Source organism: Eurosta solidaginis, chromosome 4 (genome assembly GCF_040869045.1).
Source record: "Eurosta solidaginis isolate ZX-2024a chromosome 4, ASM4086904v1, whole genome shotgun sequence".
Taxonomy (NCBI): domain Eukaryota; kingdom Metazoa; phylum Arthropoda; class Insecta; order Diptera; family Tephritidae; genus Eurosta; species Eurosta solidaginis.
In genome coordinates this window covers 277,205,157-277,230,812 of record NC_090322.1, presented here as the reverse complement: position 1 = coordinate 277,230,812, position 25,656 = coordinate 277,205,157, and the positions used below count along the sequence as shown (strand labels likewise).

Sequence of the window (25,656 nt, the reverse complement as noted above, 5' to 3'; positions counted from 1 at the left end):
CAGGCGAAATCTTCCTTTATTAATCTTTTTAGTTTCTAGACGTACAGTTCTTTGGACATAGTTTTTGGGTACCTTGGGCTAGTTTTAAAATTTTTAAGTTTTGAAATCCAGTTCCAGGCTTTTTAAATTTCTGGGTTTTGGTAAACTTTGAAGTAGTTCAAAATCGAGCTTTGGTTCGTCTTAGCCTGTGAACAGTTGATTTCTCCAAATGACTCTTCTTCGAGTTCAGTCGATTAGTTCTATACATCACTAGTAGTACACGTATTTATGTATGTATTTAAAAATCCAATGAGAGAGGTGTGAGCACAACAATTAACAGATAAACCAGAAAGTAAAACGAAAAGGCAAATAAAAACATTCGATCGACCGGCTTTTGCTGGTACTTTGCTAATCGGCAATGACATAGTCCACGGGTACGCAAGCGAAGCCCGTTAAACAGTAGATCAACAACAAATTTATGTATGGTATATGTAAGTTTATAGAGCTTGAATTTTAATTTTAAATGCTTGTTAATAGCAAAGCACTGCTCAGTTAATAATAAACAACGATCGAAGTCGAATCGCAATAATTAATGGACGGTGACAATTACGTACTAAAAAATATTTCGAAACTTGTAGTGAAACCTTTGAACAAAGTGCTTAATAGATTTGTTTACCAAAGAAACCTTACCTTCTTACAACAGCCAAACATATCTATACAAGAATAAAAAAAATGCAGCCAGTCAAATTTTATTTTGATTTTCTGAATCAATCGAGTCGTGCGTTGTACATTTTGATGGAGGCAGCAAAAATTCCATTTGAAGCAATACAAATATCAATACTTAAAGGCAAGTTACACATACACATATTTAGGTAATTCCCAAGACCTCTTAAAGTCTTATGTAATATTTTTTAAAATATGTCCTATTTAAATACATCTGGAAGGGCCATCAGTAAAAACCAATAACAAATCTAGATGTATGAAACCGTTAATCTTTTTATTTACATTTATCATTTCTTCGTTATCAAATAATTTTATTAAAATTTTATATGAGAAACAACAAAATTTAAAATAATAGCATTACGACAAATCGGAGACCTTGGGAATTGCCTCCGTACAAATTTGAAGAAGTTGCTTTACCTTTAAATTTCCATTTAATCAAGAATTTAAGCTCTGAATACCTAATATGAAATCACAGTCAAAATAAATTCTGAGCGATAGCCGCAATTCCATTTGCATTATCGGTAATAATTTACAAGAGTCGAGGTCGAGTGTTAAAAAATGTCGCTCTCCCTCTACCACTCTCAACCCCACTCTATATACATATTATCTCCATAAATATTTAATAAAAAATTAAATACTTGGAGCGATTTAGGCCGAGCTTCTCTTCCAGTTTGCTTCGTACTTCTTTTTAATTTGAGCGGCAACTGCAAGGCAGATGAGTTTTCGCTGATAAGCTTTTCATGGCAGAAATACAATCGTAGTGTTTGTCAAACCACTGCCTAGGGGCAACTCTGCTTGGAACAACTTCCCTCTAATTGAAAAAATTTTGAACATTTCGTTAAGAGCGGTTGAGAACTTTGAACGCCCATAAAACACACACACTCATATTGTACTTTCCCCTTTAGTTCTCGCACCAGTTGTGTATGTCTGCCGGCGCACTATGGAAAATAAATGCCTGTTTCTGATTAAAAATCAATAACTTTTTCACTTCTGATTATGTTCTAAAATTTTGCACAAATATAGAATAGGGTATATGGCTTCAAATGGAATGTAATTTATTATGATTTAATTTAAAACCATACCTTAAAAAATAAAAGAAATTCAAAATTATCAAAATGAATACTATATTTTATTGCTTACAAAAACCAAATGTCAAATAGTGCATCAAACATACATACAAATCAATTTAAATAATAAAAACATAAAAAAATGGTGATTGAAATTGAACACAGATTAGTTAATTAATTGTAATGTTTACTATTGTTATTTTATATATGTTTATTATGTTATTTATACTTAATTAACTTCGGGATCTAAAATTAATTCGTTCACTTTCAAAAGATCTAAGGTGTCTTCAAGTTCCTTCACGTTTATACAGTTTTCTAATGCTGCTTATGTAAGGATCTGAAGTATAAAGAAGAGTATGAAATACGTCCTCGTTTGTAGCGGATCTTGAGCATTTTCTAGAATGATATAGACGAAATTTTTTTTTATCCTTATTACGGGATTCTTGTGCATCTTCCGAAAGTTGACCAATAGGGAGTAATGCAAAATGCTTTATGACACTTTCTCTATGAATCAAAATTTTGTGAACTGAATATGGCATGTAATACCATTTATAATTGCTCACATAGCAGCAGAGCAGCTTGCATTCTGAAAAAATCTTCTGGCAGTATTACCGTCATTAGTATTACCACTTACTTGTCTTCGCTTGTCGATGATCAATCCTAGCTCTTCATAGAAACGCCTTTGTACCAGGGTTTTCTTCTCTTGCTTCAGTCGTTTCTTTTCTTCGCTTGTGGATGACCATGTTTGGAAAGACAGATTATAGGAAATTTGTAAAATCATATCCATACAACAAATCCAGGCGTACAAAGTAAACAGTCCGTATTGATAACAATCTTCATTTTCAGGCCTAGCATTCACTTTAGTCAAATCGTTAATTTGTCGTGGAGTAGCTCCACATATTGTACATGTGGAACCCGAAGGCGTATCTGTTAATATCTGAGCTACTTAGCCATCTATCATTGTAAGAAAGAGATCGTGCTTCACTTGCACACCCTCACCTTCTTTGTTAATTAATTATGGCCCCAAAGAAATTATTTGACCTTTTATTTCATCCACAACAGCTTTAGTTTTCTCGGGAGTTTCTTTGTTAAATTCTATTAATATAGGCCGACAAAAACGAACAGATGAAGGTACCGGATTTTACCAAACAACATCGCCTGTTAGCTCGTTAATTAATTTAATAGGCACCAAAGAAGTGATAAATAAGTTTGCATCAGAAATTAGTTCAGACTCTTCCGGCATTTTTTGCTTGTACTGGCTTTGACCGGATGAGCCACCACAGCCCCATTTACTGTATAGAAGCAAGTTATTCAATCCATTCCTATACACTGAATCTATTGTCAATATTCTAACTGTAGTGTGATCTAATAAATCTTGAAGTCTTACTATCTTTGCACTTGTGTATGTAATTTCTATAGCTGAAGGTGGTGGAAAGCAAGTAGTTTTAACTTCTTGCACTTTGTAATATGGGTGAAAAACAAAACATTTTCGTTCGTTCGTTAAATTTCTCAAGTACAAATATTGTGCTTTCGTTAAATAAATAAAATTTCGTCAATAAATACGCTCAATGCTTCTTCATCCGTTAACATTTTTGTCTGCCTTGCATCTTCTATGAGACTCGAGAATAAGGTCTTATTTTCACTGTCAGCAAACCTTAATGTTTCCACAAGTTTAGCTTCTGTTCCTTCTCCTATCGAACGCAGCCCTTCAAGATATGCATTATAGATGTGTTCAAATCCATATTCATTAAGTAGCATTGTATTTTTTCTTCTTTTACTGGATTCTGAGAAATGCCTCCAAGGATTTTTCTCCTTCGATATACGAAAGTATTATTTCACGTTTAAAACACTTGAAAGTAGACATTTTGAAGGGACAACAAAACACGTAGTTAATTGTATTCGTAACAATTACACTTCTAATAATTCACCAATATTTTGTTCATATACTAATATGAAATTTATAGGTAGTGCATTAAAACAAAGGGTATTTTGGAAATTCCGTTATAATCGCTTTTAACCTCGTTAGTTTCCTACCTAAGGTCTACATTCATAAATACTCCTAAACGTATGCCTAAGTTCCTTGCGCAAGTAGGTAGAAACCAAATGTCCCCATGCACATGCTTCACACTCATTCAGTCTACCCAATAAAATTTAAAAAACTAAAAATTCTTAGTTTAATGTATTATCCGCCCACAAAGTTTCGAATTGTAGGTATATTATGCAAAACTACACTTAATGTTTCACTTTTTTATTGTTTAAAATAGGATTCAACGCTCAATGTCACACGGCATAACTGGAATTTTTATTGATAAAAAATAGGAATAATACACAGTAATAATATATTTCCGCCCACTGAAATTCAAAAATTTAGGCCAAACTGCATTTAGTGTTTTTGTTATGATGTTTGAAAAGATAAAGCTTTACTTTTTTATTGTTTAAAACTGTATTCAACCCTCACGGTCACTCGAGAAAACTGGGAATTTTATTCAGAAGAAAGAAGAATCATTCAGCGCTGCGAGTACAAAAAAGATAAACGTCCCAATATCAACCAAACATTGTAAAACTTACCGTAAACTATTGATTTTTTGGTAATTTTTATAGCCTTATGCGTTTATGTTGTGTTAATAATAATGAGCTTAAAGGTCGTGGTTAAATAAAACACAATGTTTAAAATTTCATTGGTTTTGATCAAGCCGATCAAGAATAACCACAAGTTCCTGAAGATGGCTTCAGATTGAAGCCGAAATATTGACAAATTAAAAAAAAAAACCAATGAAATTTTAAACATTATGTTTTATTTAACCACGGCCTTTAAGCTCATTATTATTAACATAACGTAAACTATTGATATAAACGGCAACATTCATGATTTTTACTAGTTACTCCGAAAATCGCAAATTTCCGCAGCTTTTTTTATTTGATATTGTTTATAGATAGCTGCGCTACAAACCAACATAAAATGTAAAGCGTGGGTAAACGTGGGCAACTGTCAAAAGTCTTGATGAAGTTTAAAAAAACGTTTTTTTCACCATATTTTATTTTGCAGTTATTTTAAGGTAAACATTAACATAACATTAAAAACATATTAGTTGTTTATTATTCTTCAAAAAACAAGGTTTCGAGAAATATATAATACATCATACGTTTTCCTGTAACGTATAACATTAAAATCAATTTGAAAGTGATGAAGGGAACGGGCTTAACATGGACCTCCGTCAAAACTATAAAGTTTGTCATGTTGTAAAAAAAATCATTTCATATAACTGGTATAATTTTTTGGTTATAGTCTAGTTTGGTTCTTAAACTATTGATTAAAATAAAACAAGCATGCCAGTAGCGACATTGAAAACAACCATTTTTAATCAGCAGTTGTCCTACGATTTTCCATAGTGCGGCGTCCCGGACTAAGATTTCATTCCACAATGTTAATTTGTGATATATTTATATCTACCGTTATTTGAACTTTGCACAAGCAATACGTAACGAAGATGGAAATAAAGTGCCTTTACTAATTAGTGGAAACAGTTTTTAAATTGTTTGACTTGTTCGTTTTTGGTGCAAAGCGTAGGGTGCGTATTGGTGCGGAAAACAACAGTAAAAATACTGTTTACGCCGACCGCGGATGCCCTAAGGCCGACAAAAGGAGTGAGGGTAAGTTCCATTCCGCATAAGGAAGCGAGCCCTAAGCCTTGTTCAAAGCTTGATTCGTAGACTTCTATCATGAAAAATATTGTCCATCAGAAATAAATTTTGAATCCAACGTTCTTAAGCTCAAAATCTTTTTGCTACAAGAAATTATGGGGTGACGGTGTTTTAGTCATAACATAGTGGTGTACCAGTTTGGCAGCTAAGATATCTGACAGCCCTATAGTTATGCCAGGCCAGTAAAATCTACGTCCTATAGCAATGGCATGTAACTAGAAGATTAAATTGTGATAGGGTAGAGCTATGTACGAAATTTGAAAATATGTTTAACGTGGGCGTGGTCTTCCCCTTTTCAAGCTTTAACCACCAATACTTTAACGCCTTAAGACGAAAAAATACATATGTACTTAATATAATGAAATTTTTTAAAAAAGAAAAATATTCCTTCCAAAAATTAAGTAAAACAGTTGAAACCCACACCCAGTGTCATAAAATGGCGTATAAGAGATGCCATATGAGAAAAACTGTTAAATATTTGCGAATTGGTATATTTGTTTTATACAGAAGTATGTTCTTATGAAAATATAAAAATAAAGTATAAAAATTTTGATAACACCTTTGTTCTTGTTTTGCTTATTTTCACTTAAGCACCACCCATGGTGGTTCCGTCATGGCACCACCAAAGCTGCCATCCCACAGCCATGATCCACGGTGCCCGAAGGGTGTGACGTCATCTTGTACCTAGATTACTCATAAGAACGTACGAGTCGCAATTGAGCAGGGTTGATAAGCGCAATACACAGCATTATAGCTTCAGAGCTTCCGCAATCTAATTCTCAACCTCATCTACGCGAGGGGAATTCTGTTACAAATATGAATGTATCATACACATATTTAACCGACGAGGCTCTGGTGATCCCAAGTTCCTCAAGTAACTAGGGGGTGGAGGGCGGAATGGCCTAGAAGGTTTAATGTGGCCATGTTAATCGTTCCCGAGACGGTCGGGCTAGTACTTTAATGGTGCTATGTTACCGCAAAGTACCGGATTTATATCCGACAAAGGACCATCAACATCGGAAACACTAGCCAAAACCTTCGGGGGGTGCCTTTATCGTTAATATAAACACAACATCCACCGTGTAACTGACAATGGACCAACCCTACTCCATTACACTCACAATGTGGCCTTAGAAATCCAAAATAGAGATGTATTTACGTGACAATGACTTCTATCCGGAACGGTATAACATAAACATCAGGCTCAACAAAGTTTAAGCAAATTACAAGCCCTTTACGGAATGGAATAAGCATTTGTTTACCACGCACTTTGTACATATATACATAATGGTGCATGTATGGTATGTATGTATGTATGTGTATGGCACCTAAAACGAACAAAATCTGACAACTTAGGTTAATAATTTTACATTTATTAAGTTTATATTATTATTAAAATTGTCAAATGAGAACCAAATGTTTGTGTGTTTGCTTAATCAGTACTCGAGTTGTTTACTTATTGTATCTACCTATGTTGAAATATTTACATATCTACTAACAAATTTACAATATAGATACTGTATAATACTTATCAATGCATACAAGCTGGAGCTCGACTAAGCTCAAATAAATTGTTGACTACTTCGCAACCAGTGCACTTTAGAACCAACTATAAACTAGCCCCCTTATTCATAAACATAAAATATGTTTAAAAGGCCCGAACATATAAGAAAAACCTATTTGGCGATCCCCATACAAACCAAAAATTTTTGAAGATAAAGATGTTGCATGCGCGAACTTTAGTGGAAAGCAGCGGAACTTCACAAAATTCTAGTAGGTCACTTCCACCACACCACAAACTTTAACACAATTTTTAACATAATTTAAACACACAAAATACACTGAGTGGAGTTTTAGAGAGTAGAAATTAAAATTTGAATAGATTAGCTGAATAAAAAATGTACAAATAATTGTTAAATAATAAATACAGACAGTGGTAGCTTAACAAATTCTGCTGTGATAAGTGGTGAATGTGGCCTACTAGAATTTTGTGAAGCTTCAAACTATTTTTCGCCCATGCAACATCTCTATCTTAAATTGCTCTTTACAAACACATGCAGTCAACTGCAGGATCGTGCGCTGGCAGATGGGTTGACTGCATGTGTTTGTATGGTGATCGTCAAATAGGTTATTCTTATGTGTTTGGGCCTCAAAGGTCTGGGAATTGGAAATTGCCGACCGCCGTGGTGTGATGGTAACGTGGTCCGGAAGATCCTGCGTTCACGCTCCCGAGCAAAGCAACATCAAAATTTTAGAAACAATTTTTTTCAATTAGAAGAAATTTTAAACTCTAATCAACTTTCACTGGAGTTTAAACCCACAGAATGGTACACTATGGATCGTTAATTTTTTCGCTGATTCCTGAATTATATGGCTGGCTCATTGCATCAGCCGACTTTATTTTATTCATTGCACTGGCGTATGGATTGTTAAAATTTAGTGCATTATTTTCCCACAACACATATAAATTGCACAGTTGCGCTTTCTTTCCATTTCATTCGCCTAGCACCAGTACGAAGAAATTGACAGACTGAGAACAGGTATTTTTGATCAAGAGATGAGCCAGTTTTATAGTTGACTCATGGTATTTATTCAACTGTTACTAGCCAGCACGAAAAGAACCTAACTACAAGTTGGCTTCTAAAAAACTTACTTACGTTATTGTCTATTTTTTTTTAAGGGAACTACTTTGTATGGCAATTGCCGCAAAATAGCCAGAGATAATTCTTTCTGCAGTACTTTTCAACCAACTACTATTCAACTAATTTTGAATAATCTATATGATATTTTTTTCGTATTCTAATGAAAATTTCAAGTGCAAAATGCAGAATTCACTTTCTTTTTGACAAATTACTTTCTGACTAAGGCCCGGTTTTTCAGTAGTTGGTGAAGCTAAGCTTAAACTAAGTTTGCTTAAACTCTAGTCAAATTTAAAATCCAGTTAAACTACTGAGCAATGAACTACTCATGGCGGAACGATACAAGGCGGCAGCATGGGACAGCTGATTATAAACTTTTTTTATTTGATTTGATACATCAACTTCCGGCGCAGTACGATTTTGACGTTTCTCCATCGAATTTACAAAAACAAAGTACATGGAATTTTTACTCATGTTTGTAGGTATGTCGTTCCGCTATGGAACTACTTCAGTGACAGTTTAAGGCCGCCCTTGGGGCAGACTTTTGTACGGCAACATTGTTTTTTATTATCTAGATAATTTTCAGAAACGCAACAGCTGGATTTTGTTTACCCAACAGACATTCAAAAATATTTATCCAGCCTTAGATAAATATATACATATCTACTTCCGGAGCTGATACCCAACACCATGATCTAATTATTCTTAAACCAGATAGTTATCAAGTTGATATCCCACTTCATTCTCCAATAACTTTCCGACCTTTGAGATATTTTGTAAAACTTATAGTTCTCGAGTTGATCTTCGACGTCATTCTCAAATTATCTTCCGACCTTTGAGAAATGTACATCTCTCAAATGCATATCTAACACATTTCTCTAGTTTATATCCTACATTGGATATAGAGTTGAGGTGGGTTGAAAAAAATCTTCCCTGAGGTGATACCACCAAAGCCAAATGATGTTTATTGTGAGAAATAAACACCTGGTTGATAGCAGTAAAGAAGCGCTATTAATTAAAAATAAATTATACATGTTTTATTTTATTTTCGTTAAAATACTATAATATTGGAATCTTACATTTGAGTCGAGTTAGAGAAGCACACATAAATACAAATTGGGAACTATCATTTTTTTCAACTTAATCGCATTTTTGGCTTTATAAAAAAATTCCTTATTGCTGAGAACGTTATGATTCTCAAGTTGAATCACTGTTTCGAAGCAACTTTTGAGATTTTAGAAGTACGCCTTGTTATCAACATGAGCACTAATGGAGCCCAAATGCTTGTTGGGTATTTTCAATGAATGCAAATAACTGATAGGTTAACTAGAGTTTGACCCTGTCAGATCGGCCGCTTAAGCTCAGCTTAAACTTCAGTTTAAATGGACTGAAAAACTGCAGAATATGTTTAAGTGTAGTTTAACTGACAAACTAAGGCAAGGTGCACACGAGGCTATGCGTCATAGACGCTGCAGGCGAAATTTGTACGCTTTGATGCCGAACACATGTATTTGAATGGAGAGCTGCATACGAGGCGTCAACTGCATGAAAGCGACAAAGCATGAAATTTTCGTTTAGTTAAGCGTACAGCAATGTTGGTCGCTGAGCGTACGTACGCTTGAAAAAAAGGAAGAGCAAGATGTTTATTTACATTTTTTTGTATACAAATTTGTGTAATTAGTTAAAAAATGTTACTTTAGTTAAAACAAGTGCGTGAAAGGTATATTACCAAAGCGAAAAAGAGTATTAAACACCACAACAGCTTGGTTAGACATTGTTGAAGCGTTTAAAAGGCTAAAAAGTATTGGAAACTAGAAATCACCCTTTTCTCTAGTCCGCGGTGGTTTAAAATTGCCTTTCATAATTTACAAAGGCACGGGGATTCCTTTGGTTTCGGGGGCAGATATAGCCGAAGAAATTTAATTTTTTATTTTTTTCAATAATTGTTTGCCTCATCTACGCGAGGGGAATTCTGTTACAAATATGAATGTATCATACACATATTTAACCGACGAGGCTCTGGTGATCCCAAGTTCCTCAAGTAACTAGGGGGTGGAGGGCGGAATGGCCTAGAAGGTTTAATGTGGCCATGTTAATCGTTCCCGAGACGGTCGGGCTAGTACTTTAATGGTGCTATGTTACCGCAAAGTACCGGATTTATATCCGACAAAGGACCATCAACATCGGAAACACTAGCCAAAACCTTCGGGGGGTGCCTTTATCGTTAATATAAACACAACATCCACCGTGTAACTGACAATGGACCAACCCTACTCCATTACACTCACAATGTGGCCTTAGAAATCCAAAATAGAGATGTATTTACGTGACAATGACTTCTATCCGGAACGGTATAACATAAACATCAGGCTCAACAAAGTTTAAGCAAATTACAAGCCCTTTACGGAATGGAATAAGCATTTGTTTACCACGCACTTTGTACATATATACATAATGGTGCATGTATGGTATGTATGTATGTATGTGTATGGCACCTAAAACGAACAAAATCTGACAACTTATGTTAATAATTTTACATTTATTAAGTTTATATTATTATTAAAATTGTCAAATGAGAACCAAATGTTTGTGTGTTTGCTTAATCAGTACTCGAGTTGTTTACTTATTGTATCTACCTATGTTGAAATATTTACATATCTACTAACAAATTTACAATATAGATACTGTATAATACTTATCAATGCATACAAGCTGGAGCTCGACTAAGCTCAAATAAATTGTTGACTACTTCGCAACCAGTGCACTTTAGATCCAACTATAAACTAGCCCCCTTATTCATAAACATAAAATATGTTTAAAAGGCCCGAACATATAAGAAAAACCTATTTGGCGATCCCCATACAAACCAAAAATTTTTGAAGATAAAGATGTTGCATGCGCGAACTTTAGTGGAAAGCAGCGGAACTTCACAAAATTCTAGTAGGTCACTTCCACCACACCACAAACTTTAACACAATTTTTAACATAATTTAAACACACAAAATACACTGAGTGGAGTTTTAGAGAGTAGAAATTAAAATTTGAATAGATTAGCTGAATAAAAAAGGTACAAATAATTGTTAAATAATAAATACAGACAGTGGTAGCTTAACAAATTCTGCTGTGATAAGTGGTGAATGTGGCCTACTAGAATTTTGTGAAGCTTCAAACTATTTTTCGCCCATGCAACATCTCTATCTTAAATTGCTCTTTACAAACACATGCAGTCAACTGCAGGATCGTGCGCTGGCAGATGGGTTGACTGCATGTGTTTGTATGGTGATCGTCAAATAGGTTATTCTTATGTGTTTGGGCCTCAAAGGTCTGGGAATTGGAAATTGCCGACCGCCGTGGTGTGATGGTAACGTGGTCCGGAAGATCCTGCGTTCACGCTCCCGAGCAAAGCAACATCAAAATTTTAGAAACAATTTTTTTCAATTAGAAGAAATTTTAAACTCTAATCAACTTTCACTGGAGTTTAAACCCACAGAATGGTACACTATGGATCGTTAATTTTTTCGCTGATTCCTGAATTATATGGCTGGCTCATTGCATCAGCCGACTTTATTTTATTCATTGCACTGGCGTATGGATTGTTAAAATTTAGTGCATTATTTTCCCACAACACATATAAATTGCACAGTTGCGCTTTCTTTCCATTTCATTCGCCTAGCACCAGTACGAAGAAATTGACAGACTGAGAACAGGTATTTTTGATCAAGAGATGAGCCAGTTTTATAGTTGACTCATGGTATTTATTCAACTGTTACTAGCCAGCACGAAAAGAACCTAACTACAAGTTGGCTTCTAAAAAACTTACTTACGTTATTGTCTATTTTTTTTTAAGGGAACTACTTTGTATGGCAATTGCCGCAAAATAGCCAGAGATAATTCTTTCTGCAGTACTTTTCAACCAACTACTATTCAACTAATTTTGAATAATCTATATGATATTTTTTTCGTATTCTAATGAAAATTTCAAGTGCAAAATGCAGAATTCACTTTCTTTTTGACAAATTACTTTCTGACTAAGGCCCGGTTTTTCAGTAGTTGGTGAAGCTAAGCTTAAACTAAGTTTGCTTAAACTCTAGTCAAATTTAAAATCCAGTTAAACTACTGAGCAATGAACTACTCATGGCGGAACGATACAAGGCGGCAGCATGGGACAGCTGATTATAAACTTTTTTTATTTGATTTGATACATCAACTTCCGGCGCAGTACGATTTTGACGTTTCTCCATCGAATTTACAAAAACAAAGTACATGGAATTTTTACTCATGTTTGTAGGTATGTCGTTCCGCTATGGAACTGCTTCAGTGACAGTTTAAGGCCGCCCTTGGGGCAGACTTTTGTACGGCAACATTGTTTTTTATTATCTAGATAATTTTCAGAAACGCAACAGCTGGATTTTGTTTACCCAACAGACATTCAAAAATATTTATCCAGCCTTAGATAAATATATACATATCTACTTCCGGAGCTGATACCCAACACCATGATCTAATTATTCTTAAACCAGATAGTTATCAAGTTGATATCCCACTTCATTCTCCAATAACTTTCCGACCTTTGAGATATTTTGTAAAACTTATAGTTCTCGAGTTGATCTTCGACGTCATTCTCAAATTATCTTCCGACCTTTGAGAAATGTACATCTCTCAAATGCATATCTAACACATTTCTCTAGTTTATATCCTACATTGGATATAAAGTTGAGGTGGGTTGAAAAAAATCTTCCCTGAGGTGATACCACCAAAGCCAAATGATGTTTATTGTAAGAAATAAACACCTGGTTGATAGCAGTAAAGAAGCGCTATTAATTAAAAATAAATTATACATGTTTTATTTTATTTTCGTTAAAATACTATAATATTGGAATCTTACATTTGAGTCGAGTTAGAGAAGCACACATAAATACAAATTGGGAACTATCATTTTTTTCAACTTAATCGCATTTTTGGCTTTATAAAAAAATTCCTTATTGCTGAGAACGTTATGATTCTCAAGTTGAATCACTGTTTCGAAGCAACTTTTGAGATTTTAGAAGTACGCCTTGTTATCAACATGAGCACTAATGGAGCCCAAATGCTTGTTGGGTATTTTCAATGAATGCAAATAACTGATAGGTTAACTAGAGTTTGACCCTGTCAGATCGGCCGCTTAAGCTCAGCTTAAACTTCAGTTTAAATGGACTGAAAAACTGCAGAATATGTTTAAGTGTAGTTTAACTGACAAACTAAGGCAAGGTGCACACGAGGCTATGCGTCATAGACGCTGCAGGCGAAATTTGTACGCTTTGATGCCGAACACATGTATTTGAATGGAGAGCTGCATACGAGGCGTCAACTGCATGAAAGCGACAAAGCATGAAATTTTCGTTTAGTTAAGCGTACAGCAATGTTGGTCGCTGAGCGTACGTACGCTTGAAAAAAAGGAAGAGCAAGATGTTTATTTACATTTTTTTGTATACAAATTTGTGTAATTAGTTAAAAAATGTTACTTTAGTTAAAACAAGTGCGTGAAAGGTATATTACCAAAGCGAAAAAGAGTATTAAACACCACAACAGCTTGGTTAGACATTGTTGAAGCGTTTAAAAGGCTAAAAAGTATTGGAAACTAGAAATCACCCTTTTCTCTAGTCCGCGGTGGTTTAAAATTGCCTTTCATAATTTACAAAGGCACGGGGATTCCTTTGGTTTCGGGGGCAGATATAGCCGAAGAAATTTAATTTTTTATTTTTTTCAATAATTGTTTGCCTCATCTACGCGAGGGGAATTCTGTTACAAATATGAATGTATCATACACATATTTAACCGACGAGGCTCTGGTGATCCCAAGTTCCTCAAGTAACTAGGGGGTGGAGGGCGGAATGGCCTAGAAGGTTTAATGTGGCCATGTTAATCGTTCCCGAGACGGTCGGGCTAGTACTTTAATGGTGCTATGTTACCGCAAAGTACCGGATTTATATCCGACAAAGGACCATCAACATCGGAAACACTAACCAAAACCTTCGGGGGGTGCCTTTATCGTTAATATAAACACAACATCCACCGTGTAACTGACAATGGACCAACCCTACTCCATTACACTCACAATGTGGCCTTAGAAATCCAAAATAGAGATGTATTTACGTGACAATGACTTCTATCCGGAACGGTATAACATAAACATCAGGCTCAACAAAGTTTAAGCAAATTACAAGCCCTTTACGGAATGGAATAAGCATTTGTTTACCACGCACTTTGTACATATATACATAATGGTGCATGTATGGTATGTATGTATGTATGTGTATGGCACCTAAAACGAACAAAATCTGACAACTTATGTTAATAATTTTACATTTATTAAGTTTATATTATTATTAAAATTGTCAAATGAGAACCAAATGTTTGTGTGTTTGCTTAATCAGTACTCGAGTTGTTTACTTATTGTATCTACCTATGTTGAAATATTTACATATCTACTAACAAATTTACAATATAGATACTGTATAATACTTATCAATGCATACAAGCTGGAGCTCGACTAAGCTCAAATAAATTGTTGACTACTTCGCAACCAGTGCACTTTAGATCCAACTATAAACTAGCCCCCTTATTCATAAACATAAAATATGTTTAAAAGGCCCGAACATATAAGAAAAACCTATTTGGCGATCCCCATACAAACCAAAAATTTTTGAAGATAAAGATGTTGCATGCGCGAACTTTAGTGGAAAGCAGCGGAACTTCACAAAATTCTAGTAGGTCACTTCCACCACACCACAAACTTTAACACAATTTTTAACATAATTTAAACACACAAAATACACTGAGTGGAGTTTTAGAGAGTAGAAATTAAAATTTGAATAGATTAGCTGAATAAAAAATGTACAAATAATTGTTAAATAATAAATACAGACAGTGGTAGCTTAACAAATTCTGCTGTGATAAGTGGTGAATGTGGCCTACTAGAATTTTGTGAAGCTTCAAACTATTTTTCGCCCATGCAACATCTCTATCTTAAATTGCTCTTTACAAACACATGCAGTCAACTGCAGGATCGTGCGCTGGCAGATGGGTTGACTGCATGTGTTTGTATGGTGATCGTCAAATAGGTTATTCTTATGTGTTTGGGCCTCAAAGGTCTGGGAATTGGAAATTGCCGACCGCCGTGGTGTGATGGTAACGTGGTCCGGAAGATCCTGCGTTCACGCTCCCGAGCAAAGCAACATCAAAATTTTAGAAACAATTTTTTTCAATTAGAAGAAATTTTAAACTCTAATCAACTTTCACTGGAGTTTAAACCCACAGAATGGTACACTATGGATCGTTAATTTTTTCGCTGATTCCTGAATTATATGGCTGGCTCATTGCATCAGCCGACTTTATTTTATTCATTGCACTGGCGTATGGATTGTTAAAATTTAGTGCATTATTTTCCCACAACACATATAAATTGCACAGTTGCGCTTTCTTTCCATTTCATTCGCCTAGCACCAGTACGAAGAAATTGACAGACTGAGAACAGGTATTTTTGATCAAGAGATGAGCCAGTTTTATAGTTGACTCATGGTATTTATTCAACTGTTACTAGCCAGCACGAAAAGAACCTAACTACAAGTTGGCTTCTAAAAAACTTACTTACGTTATTGTCTATTTTTTTTTAAGGGAACTACTTTGTATGGCAATTGCCGCAAAATAGCCAGAGATAATTCTTTCTGCAGTACTTTTCAACCAACTACTATTCAACTAATTTTGAATAATTTATATGATATTTTTTTCGTATTCTAATGAAAATTTCAAGTGCAAAATGCAGAATTCACTTTCTTTTTGACAAATTACTTTCTGACTAAGGCCCGGTTTTTCAGTAGTTGGTGAAGCTAAGCTTAAACTAAGTTTGCTTAAACTCTAGTCAAATTTAAAATCCAGTTAAACTACTGAGCAATGAACTACTCATGGCGGAACGATACAAGGCGGCAGCATGGGACAGCTGATTATAAACTTTTTTTATTTGATTTGATACATCAACTTCCGGCGCAGTACGATTTTGACGTTTCTCCATCGAATTTACAAAAACAAAGTACATGGAATTTTTACTCATGTTTGTAGGTATGTCGTTCCGCTATGGAACTACTTCAGTGACAGTTTAAGGCCGCCCTTGGGGCAGACTTTTGTACGGCAGCATTGTTTTTTATTATCTAGATCATTTTCAGAAACGCAACAGCTGGATTTTGTTTACCCAACAGACATTCAAAAATATTTATCCAGCCTTAGATAAATATATACATATCTACTTCCGGAGCTGATACCCAACACCATGATCTAATTATTCTTAAACCAGATAGTTATCAAGTTGATATCCCACTTCATTCTCCAATAACTTTCCGACCTTTGAGATATTTTGTAAAACTTATAGTTCTCGAGTTGATCTTCGACGTCATTCTCAAATTATCTTCCGACCTTTGAGAAACGTACATCTCTCAAATGCATATCTAACACATTTCTCTAGTTTATATCCTACATTGGATATAGAGTTGAGGTGGGTTGAAAAAAATCTTCCCTGAGGTGATACCACCAAAGCCAAATGATGTTTATTGTGAGAAATAAACACCTGGTTGATAGCAGTAAAGAAGCGCTATTAATTAAAAATAAATTATACATGTTTTATTTTATTTTCGTTAAAATACTATAATATTGGAATCTTACATTTGAGTCGAGTTAGAGAAGCACACATAAATACAAATTGGGAACTATCATTTTTTTTCAACTTAATCGCATTTTTGGCTTTATAAAAAAATTCCTTATTGCTGAGAACGTTATGATTCTCAAGTTGAATCACTGTTTCGAAGCAACTTTTGAGATTTTAGAAGTACGCCTTGTTATCAACATGAGCACTAATGGAGCCCAAATGCTTGTTGGGTATTTTCAATGAATGCAAATAACTGATAGGTTAACTAGAGTTTGACCCTGTCAGATCGGCCGCTTAAGCTCAGCTTAAACTTCAGTTTAAATGAACTGAAAAACTGCAGAATATGTTTAAGTGTAGTTTAACTGACAAACTAAGGCAAGGTGCACACGAGGCTATGCGTCATAGACGCTGCAGGCGAAATTTGTACGCTTTGATGCCGAACACATGTATTTGAATGGAGAGCTGCATACGAGGCGTCAACTGCATGAAAGCGACAAAGCATGAAATTTTCGTTTAGTTAAGCGTACAGCAATGTTGGTCGCTGAGCGTACGTACGCTTGAAAAAAAGGAAGAGCAAGATGTTTATTTACATTTTTTTGTATACAAATTTGTGTAATTAGTTAAAAAATGTTACTTTAGTTAAAACAAGTGCGTGAAAGGTATATTACCAAAGCGAAAAAGAGTATTAAACACCACAACAGCTTGGTTAGACATTGTTGAAGCGTTTAAAAGGCTAAAAAGTATTGGAAACTAGAAATCACCCTTTTCTCTAGTCCGCGGTGGTTTAAAATTGCCTTTCATAATTTACAAAGGCACGGGGATTCCTTTGGTTTCGGGGGCAGATATAGCCGAAGAAATTTAATTTTTTATTTTTTTCAATAATTGTTTGCTTTTTGTAGCGACGCTCGAAAGTAGCTTCGTGTGCAGATCTTGAGGCGTAGTAGCTATATGAAATATCTTGTACGCGTCTATGACGCGTACCCTCGTGTGCACCTTGCCTAAGTTGAACTTGTACTGAAAAACCAGGCCTAAGAATTATTTGGATTTGATTTTTCTGTTACAGGGGCCCTATTCAGTAACTATGAGTTTTGAAATGTACATTTTTCTTTCATACAAATTATATGAAGAAAAAGTGTACATTTTAAAACTCACAGTTACTGAATAGGGCCCCAGTAGGCCTGTTTACATTCACGACGGCGGCTACGAAGCGACATCTGTCTGCGCGACAGAGCAGGACGACAATCATCACGAAAGCCGTTCTATTCAGATTAAATCTAATTCTATTTTTGGGAAGCGACAGTGAGTGGCGCCCTTTTTATTTTGTCAATAAAAACTAAAATAGAAGTTGGGCGTTTTTTAAACATAATTAATATTTTTTTCTAAATTTTTCGCTACTATTCGCTGTAATTTATATTGGTGGCTGCTCCTTTCAAAGTAATCAAGAAGCCAAGGCTATGTATGACCCGTCGTCAAGCTTTGCTTTATTGTGGTTGTGGTCTGTAGACATCGTGTTGAATGTAAGCAGCTCTAGTGGTTGCCATGGCAACGTTGGCATACTTTCCAGCCAGTGAATACCTGACTTTTTGTAGTTAACTAGCAGTAAGTTACTTTCCGGGATGCCGTAAAATAGTCAAACATTTTTTTAGCAATTGATATTTTTTTTCAATTTCATTTCAGATAATTTAACGCTATAAAAGCTAATGTCAATCTATCTTTCTTAATTGTACTTGTATTTCGTTTTTTCAGTAGAAACATGTTTGACTGAATTTAAATATTAACCTTGAGAAATCCATGTTATCTCAGTGTATGTATGAAAATAAGAAAATGCAGTATTGTATTTGAAATACTATACAGCACCCGGCTGGGTATTACACTGGGTCGAAAAAGAAGTTACAAAATTCGCCCGTAAATTTGAAGCTTAAGTGTGTAACGCCTCGGAAAATTTTTTAAAATATTTTGTTTTTATTCTCGCAAAAACAGCCGATTTTGTTTTTTTGTTGTAACTTGGTTATTTTATATCTGATATGTATATAATAATTTTTGTTTTAAGAATCTCTCTAACTCCTTCTAATGTCCTTTTGAGTTCCGATCTTGTTTTCGAGTTTTTTCTGCTTAACCAAGTGTAGCTCCTTTAAGTATGATTTTCTTTTCACCAAGCTATGAATAAACGGGTACTTAAAAACGGCTGCAGAGCTCAAAAAGACATTAAAGGGGGAACTATGGAGATTCTTAAGGCAAAAATAATAACATTTCAATTTAAAAAATTGGTCTACTGGGTATGTTGGACAAAAGAAATCTTTTTTGGAGCCATAACCAAAAAAGTAATTACCCCGTTTTCGAAGATATCCTCCAAAACATAAGAAGGTCTCTGTTGTTCAGAAATGGAAATTCTTAACTTACGTACTTAAATGGCTTTTAATCGTTGAAACGTCGTTCAACAAGATGCGGCAGTCGTTTCTTCGCTGACCGAGTTGGCGCCAATTGGTAATACCAAGAGAATTTGAATCGTTTTCCTTTGGTTCTTCCAGCGGGATGGATTCCTCCTCTGCTTCCGTAGGCGAGTTCCGATAACTAATACTTTTTTAGCCGGAGTATCATCTTTCATTCGCATAACTTGGCCTAGCCAGCGTATCCGCTGTGTTTTAATTCGCTGGACTATGTTGACGCCTGCGTAAAGCTGATAGATGTTCTTCGGAACTCGCCGTGAAAAACGTGTAGAGTTCCGTAAATCTTTCGAAGAACCTTTCTCTCGAACACTCTCAGCCGCATGTGATGTTGTTATGGTCCATGCTTCTGCACCATATTTGGATATTCTGAGGTACAATTTTAACTTTCTAAACTTCAATTACATTTTCTGAATTTCAATTGCAACTTTCTGAACTAAAGCTGAAAGAGGTGTAGCCATACACATTTGAAATTATATTTCTCCATTACAGGTGAACACTTAACCGGAGAATTTCGGGACAAAGTAAGTCATTTTAAGCGCTTGCCCGTTATTAAGGACGAAAATTTCTTATTGGCCGAAAGCGTTGCAATATTTCGACATTTAAATCGGGAGAAAATTGTACCAGAACATTGGTATCCACGCCGTAATTTTGGACGAAGTCGCATTGATGAGTTTCTAGAATGGCAACAACGAAATATGGGATTGGCATGCAGCAGATACTTTGAACAAAAATGGCTTGTGCCTTTTCTTGAAAAGACGTCGCCTGATGAAAAAAATGTAGGTAACAATATAAAAATTTAATGCTATTACTATATGAAGTTTTTTTTATTCTTAATTTGCAGGTTAATGCACTAACAGAAAGTCTAAACAAATCTTTGAAAGATTTTGAAAATTTGTTTTTGAATAAAAACAGATTTGTTATTGGGGATAACATCTCGTATGCAGACCTAATGGCGATTTGCGAAATTGATCAACCAAGTAAGCTCCTCTAAAATAAATGTGCGGAAAACTCTTAGAAAGATATCTCTCATACTTATAAGCTTCAGTTGTTCATACTTTCCTAACGAAGATTTTATATAGGAGATTTTTCGTCGGTTTTTAGACATTTAAAATCAATTTTCTCAACGTATTTTTGTAAAACTTTGTAATAGAAAATATTACGCTACGGATCGTGAACATTTTTTATTCATTTTAATATTTTTCTTTGTTTTGGATTCTATGTTGGAAAAAAGAAAATATGTACCACAGTTTTTGATGTTACGTAGTTGCAATGACCCCGTATATTTTTTATTATACTCAGTTACAACTGAAATCCTCTCTCCATATTATCTCTACACTATACTCCACTTCTATGACCGAAAAGTGTGTGAGTCCACTTTTCATATCAACCGATTCAGCTATACGTGTATATGTACATAAGTGTGGCTGATTGCTGCTTTTGTTGTTGTGATTATTTACTAACAGCATAGTGATGCTAATATTCGCCACAATTTGTATGGTGGTAGCGCCCTCGTCTACTACTAGAGGTGGTGAAAACGGCCCTACTTGAAGATTAGTGCATATGTGGACATGGTTTTTATTTGCTTTTTATGGCATACATTTCCAGTGTTTGATGCACAAGCGTCCGAGCTCCCTTGATGTGCGTTGTCATCTGAAAGTTTACTTTATTTTTTAAATAGGCAATGCATATAAGCTTATACCTACATTGGTCTCGTGAAGCTTATAAGCTATGTATATAAAGATCATAAAATTTTAAGAAAAATTATGTCTTTATGAGGTGCACTGAATAAATAAATAAGTATATATAAGATAATCGGCGTGTGAGATGAATAATGAACTGTTTACTTCGTATTTTATCTACTATTTTCTACATAGGTAAACTTATTTTATATTTACAAGTGTTTGACATCCATATGCGAAACGGGGCAGCTTGCGCACATGCCTTTATAGTTTGGCACAGTCCACTATATTTCGAATTCCACTAATATTTAAAACTTGGTGATAAAGGAGTGTTTTGTGCACGAAAAATTTAATGCACTATTCCTAAAATAAGCTAAATTTATGCAATTTAATTGATAGCAAGCCTTTGCATGAGAATCGTTGAATGTTAACTTTTATTTCGGTGTCATTAAAGCCTTTTTTGGAACCATCTTCATCTCAGTTCAGAGGACCTACCATATATGAATTTATGTATTTTAGAAATTTTTACGGTTAATATTTTCTTATGCTGAAAAACTATAGAATATATTTATTGAATTTCAGGAATGGCCCATGATGCAACAAACCAGACAGGTGAAGTCAATATTACAAAATGGATTTGCAGTTGACAAAATCGCCTTCATGGATTTAAGTGTTGCTTCTTGACTTATCTGCAGCATTGATTTTTTGAGCATAATAAAAAAGTACTACATTAATGCCTTTCTGTAATATGAAGTAACGTGCAGGAAAATTACGCCTGCGGTCTGCATTTCCTTTTGTGGGAGAATTTACTTGCTTTTCCTGAGTGGAAATAGAAAAGTTTTAGTCACCAGATTATAAGGGCAGTCAAATTTTTGTTGTACTTCTGACTTCGCATGTCTAGTTTAATAGCGTCATTAGAATGGCATTTTATATATATATTTGAAGTTTTTCGTATTAATATCGCATTTTTATGAATTCTATTTTTTTAAATTACAGAGTATATAGGGTTTGATCCCTTTAACCACCATCCCAAGCTTGGCAAGTGGTATGAAAATGTGAAGGAAGAGCTGGGTCCTTATTACAAACAAGTAGCTGACGAGTTTGATAACAAATTAAAAACAGCAGAAAAAAAGATACCTGAAGTTATGTATTTGCAGCAATAAAGTACAATTTTATTATTTTGTACTTCCTTCAGATGAAAACTTGGACTACGGAGGGTAAATTTCTTTGTTATCATTTTATTGTTACATTTTCAAAATAGTTATTATAGAATAATTAATGTAGTCTTTTGTATACATATATTTATAGAATTTTAAGAATTTTTTTAATTTTAACCTAAAAAACAATTTTTTTTGTACAAATCATCAAATTTTTTTAAATATTTTTAATGAAATAAAAATAAAATTTATTTAATTTTGGTAGTTGCTTCCAAATTTATAAAAATACTAATTAGAACAAAATGTCTGGGAGTTTATTACTTTAAATAAATAAATGAAAGGCGCGACAACTTTCGAAGAGATTTTAGGCCGAGCTTCTCTTCCAATTTGCGTCGCGCTCCTTTTAATTTTTCCTACAAATTGACGAGACGGGACCTACATGTTTTACGCCGACTCCGAACGGCATCTGCAAGGTAGATGAGTTTTCACTGAGAAGTTTTTTAAGGCAGAAAGACATTCGAAGTGTTTGCCAAAACTGTTTTCTAATTGAAAAAACTCGTTTTTAAGTCTTTAATGTTGCTTTGCCCTTGAATTGAACCCAGGATCTTCGGTGTGGTAGGCAGAGCATGCTACCAAAACAGTGTGTTGAGCACACCTAGGGGGCCACCATGAGGAAACAAAAATGAGAACATTTTGAACACGCAGCTGTTGAGGGATGATGTTTTCCAGATCTTATACCTCTGTTCAGAGGTTTAAGAATCAACTCGAACCAACTAAAACCACGTTTGCAATTGCACTAATCCACAATAGTTAATCTACGGTTTCAAATGTATCCCAACACTAGGAACCGGATTATTGGCTGTAAAATTTCCACGTTTCTCTTTTAAAAGCCTTTTACATTGATCAATTTTTGCAGTCAATCAGCCCTATTCTTGAATCCATCGTAGAAAATCTATATACGAAGAATTTGCTATCACTGAACTCATGTGAAACCGAAAAAAGTGCTGCCAACATATAATGTCAAATTTTGGTTATTCGAAGTCAGCTGAGCGATTGTAAATAAAAAATTTCAATTTAAATTTTAGTTTAAAATTGCATTATATCATTTAAAAAAAAGTTTAGTGCTTAAAATGGATTCTATATCATTTGCAGCTTTGTTAGAAGAAAATGAGCAAGAAAGGCGTGATTTAAAAATTGCGAGGAGTCTTGGAATTAGAAGAGACTATGTATGTGAAACGATCCGTGTTTTAATGAACTTATAAAAGTTTTAAAAAATTGTGTTTTATAAAAACTTTCCGCCTAAACAAGGCTGCGTTTACCTACGTGCACGGTGTTATAAATGAAGGAAGTACACCGTTCGGTGGGTCATGTTCAATGAGTGCGGAAGGTAGCTATCAGCACGGAGTTGGAAAAGATTTTGACTTTCCGATGTGTCAGACCACATTTTCCAAAGATGCCTTACTAATTTTCCAAACGCGGCTAAGTCTACAATTGATATACTTAGATATGACCAACGAAGAGAAACGTAGCGTAAAAAGGGAGTTCTACGAAAAATATAGGTTTCAGGGTGTAATCATGTTTTATAATTTTTGCAATAATTGTCATTATTATAAGACCCTTAAAAATTAAAATAAATATTTTAGTAATTTAATTTTAATTTAATTCTTTTAAGCCTTCTTCCAAATCTGTGAAGCTAAGTTGCCGATATGCATACGTATTACAAAAGCATTACTTTTTTCCAGATAGTTGCATCCTTTGTTGGTGGCGCAACACTATTTGCAATGTTTTCCCAAAATTTGTTAACCTCCTCCGTTGGGCACTTTGTAAACCCTAGCGCCATTTCAGGGTGCTACTGCAATAGGTCAAGTAAGCAGGAACATTGTTGGCGAGTTGTGACAATTTTTGACCTATTATAACAATAGATTGTAATTAAATTAGTATACATATCACTTTTAATAATATACTTATATTTTATTTGTTTAATATCCCTTTTTATTCTGAATTTTTAATGATTTTACTTTTTCCCGCAAACTGATACGCGTCGTAGAAAATGTGTACGAAACTCTACGATTTTAACGTTCGAGTGTGTTCAGTGAAGACTTTCTACGAATTTCGAACTTACGATTGATTCAGTAAACGTACTTTCGTAGAATTTACGAAAATCGAGTATACGATGGATTCAAGAATAGGGCTGAATATCTTTAATAATGTAAACGGGCGTGCAATAATTGCATGCCACAGAGTTGGTAGGAAGCCATCTTATGAACTTATTAAATTTTTGTTTCCTGCTGTTTGGACATTCGTTAACATAATGGCGCATAGTCATAGTCAAAATAAAATAGGTTTTAAATTTTCTTGCAGCGTTTTTGGCGGATAGCTTGTAGAAAATTATGTAAAAAAGCTCCAACTAAATTTAAAATCTTTTTTATTTCCACTATGACTATGCGCCAATTTAATCTTAGACTGCTTATGATTTCGAGGGCGGTATCCTTGGCCGAATAGTCACTCCCTAACGTTACAAGGTGTTTCCCTGGTGTAGCTCGGCAGTATAGCGCGACAAAAACATCCGTTAGAAAGTTTTAGGAGCTGCACCCAGAGCTTCTAGGAAAGTGACGTCGACGAAGGTATGAGTTCGAAGTAGCAGTCCTATAGCTTCTGTGCTGGCATGCGGTGTGAGGGTCAGGAGGCGTGGTAGCGACTGGTGGTAGGGGTTGCTACTGTTCGCACATCGGGAATTGTAGCTCGAAAAAACTGAATGCGCCCTGTGCCACGAGAGTCATGAGTAATAATAGACCATTTATAGCAACCGTAAGTCGCCTTTGTGCGTGACCGCCAAGGAGCCACAAATGATTTCAAGAAATTGTGTTCGCGACGTTTATTAGGAGTTAACTCCAGGTGAAGCTACGCTTTGCACGAGATATACAGACAAAAGTGTGACCATTTTATGTATCTCTATTTCTTTTCAGCAGACGCAGCAGTACCAATTCCAAAGACCGGGGTTAGGTTCGAAGCCTCTCTAGAGTAAGTGAACGAGTGACAATCCCTCCGCAAGGAGCCACTCCTGAAATTTTTTGAACGATCTACGAGATTTTGAGGCAAACACCCCGGATCTTTCCGAAATGGCCAAAACGTTGAATTTCTTAAATAAATACAAACAAAACCTTTCCTAACTATTGTTTCTTTTAAATAGAGACATCAAGCTTTCTAAAATAACAACACCGGCGTACATCGACGCGCCGCCCAGTGATCGGCGTAACCTCTAATTTATACAACCTGAGCTAATGAAAGCTGGGTAAAAATATGTGCCCGTCCGCTTTCCTCGTCACCCTCTTCAAGTAACAAGTTCCTGCAACAAATTATTTGTTTGTAAATAGCGACTTATGCTCGGTTTTTAGTGCAAGCTTAAACTCCAGTCAAAGTTGACTAAAGTTTAACCCTGCCGCTTCGACCGCTTAAGCAGCTGAAATAAGCAGCAACATTTTATGTGATCGAACTTTAACTGGAGTTCAAACTCGCACTGAAAAAGCGGACATGAGTGTTTATAAGGTATAACCGGTTTTGCGCAATGTAATATTTCATAATCCATGAT

General features: G+C 35.0%; 1 protein-coding gene across 3 annotated transcripts; it reads left to right on the top strand.

The window, feature by feature from the left end:
• Positions 1 to 436: 436 nt before the first annotated feature.
• Positions 437 to 23,966, top strand: GstT4 (Glutathione S transferase T4). Of its 3 annotated transcripts, none has more exons than XR_010951847.1 (5): positions 437 to 826; positions 19,721 to 20,007; positions 20,073 to 20,208; positions 21,493 to 21,770; positions 21,907 to 22,045. XR_010951847.1 is itself a non-coding variant. In XM_067778445.1 (4 exons), the coding sequence occupies exons 1-4, from the start codon at positions 712 to 714 to the stop codon at positions 22,071 to 22,073; spliced, it is 705 nt and encodes a 234-aa protein (XP_067634546.1). In that variant the 5' UTR covers positions 441 to 711; the 3' UTR covers positions 22,074 to 22,370. The 3 variants fall into 3 exon arrangements, 1 of the variants encoding a protein (XP_067634546.1); XR_010951846.1 differs by lacking the exon at positions 21,493 to 21,770 and adding an exon at positions 23,810 to 23,966 and having other exon boundaries at positions 441 to 826; positions 21,907 to 22,127; XM_067778445.1 differs by lacking the exon at positions 21,493 to 21,770 and having other exon boundaries at positions 441 to 826; positions 21,907 to 22,370.
• Positions 23,967 to 25,656: the final 1,690 nt, after the last annotated feature.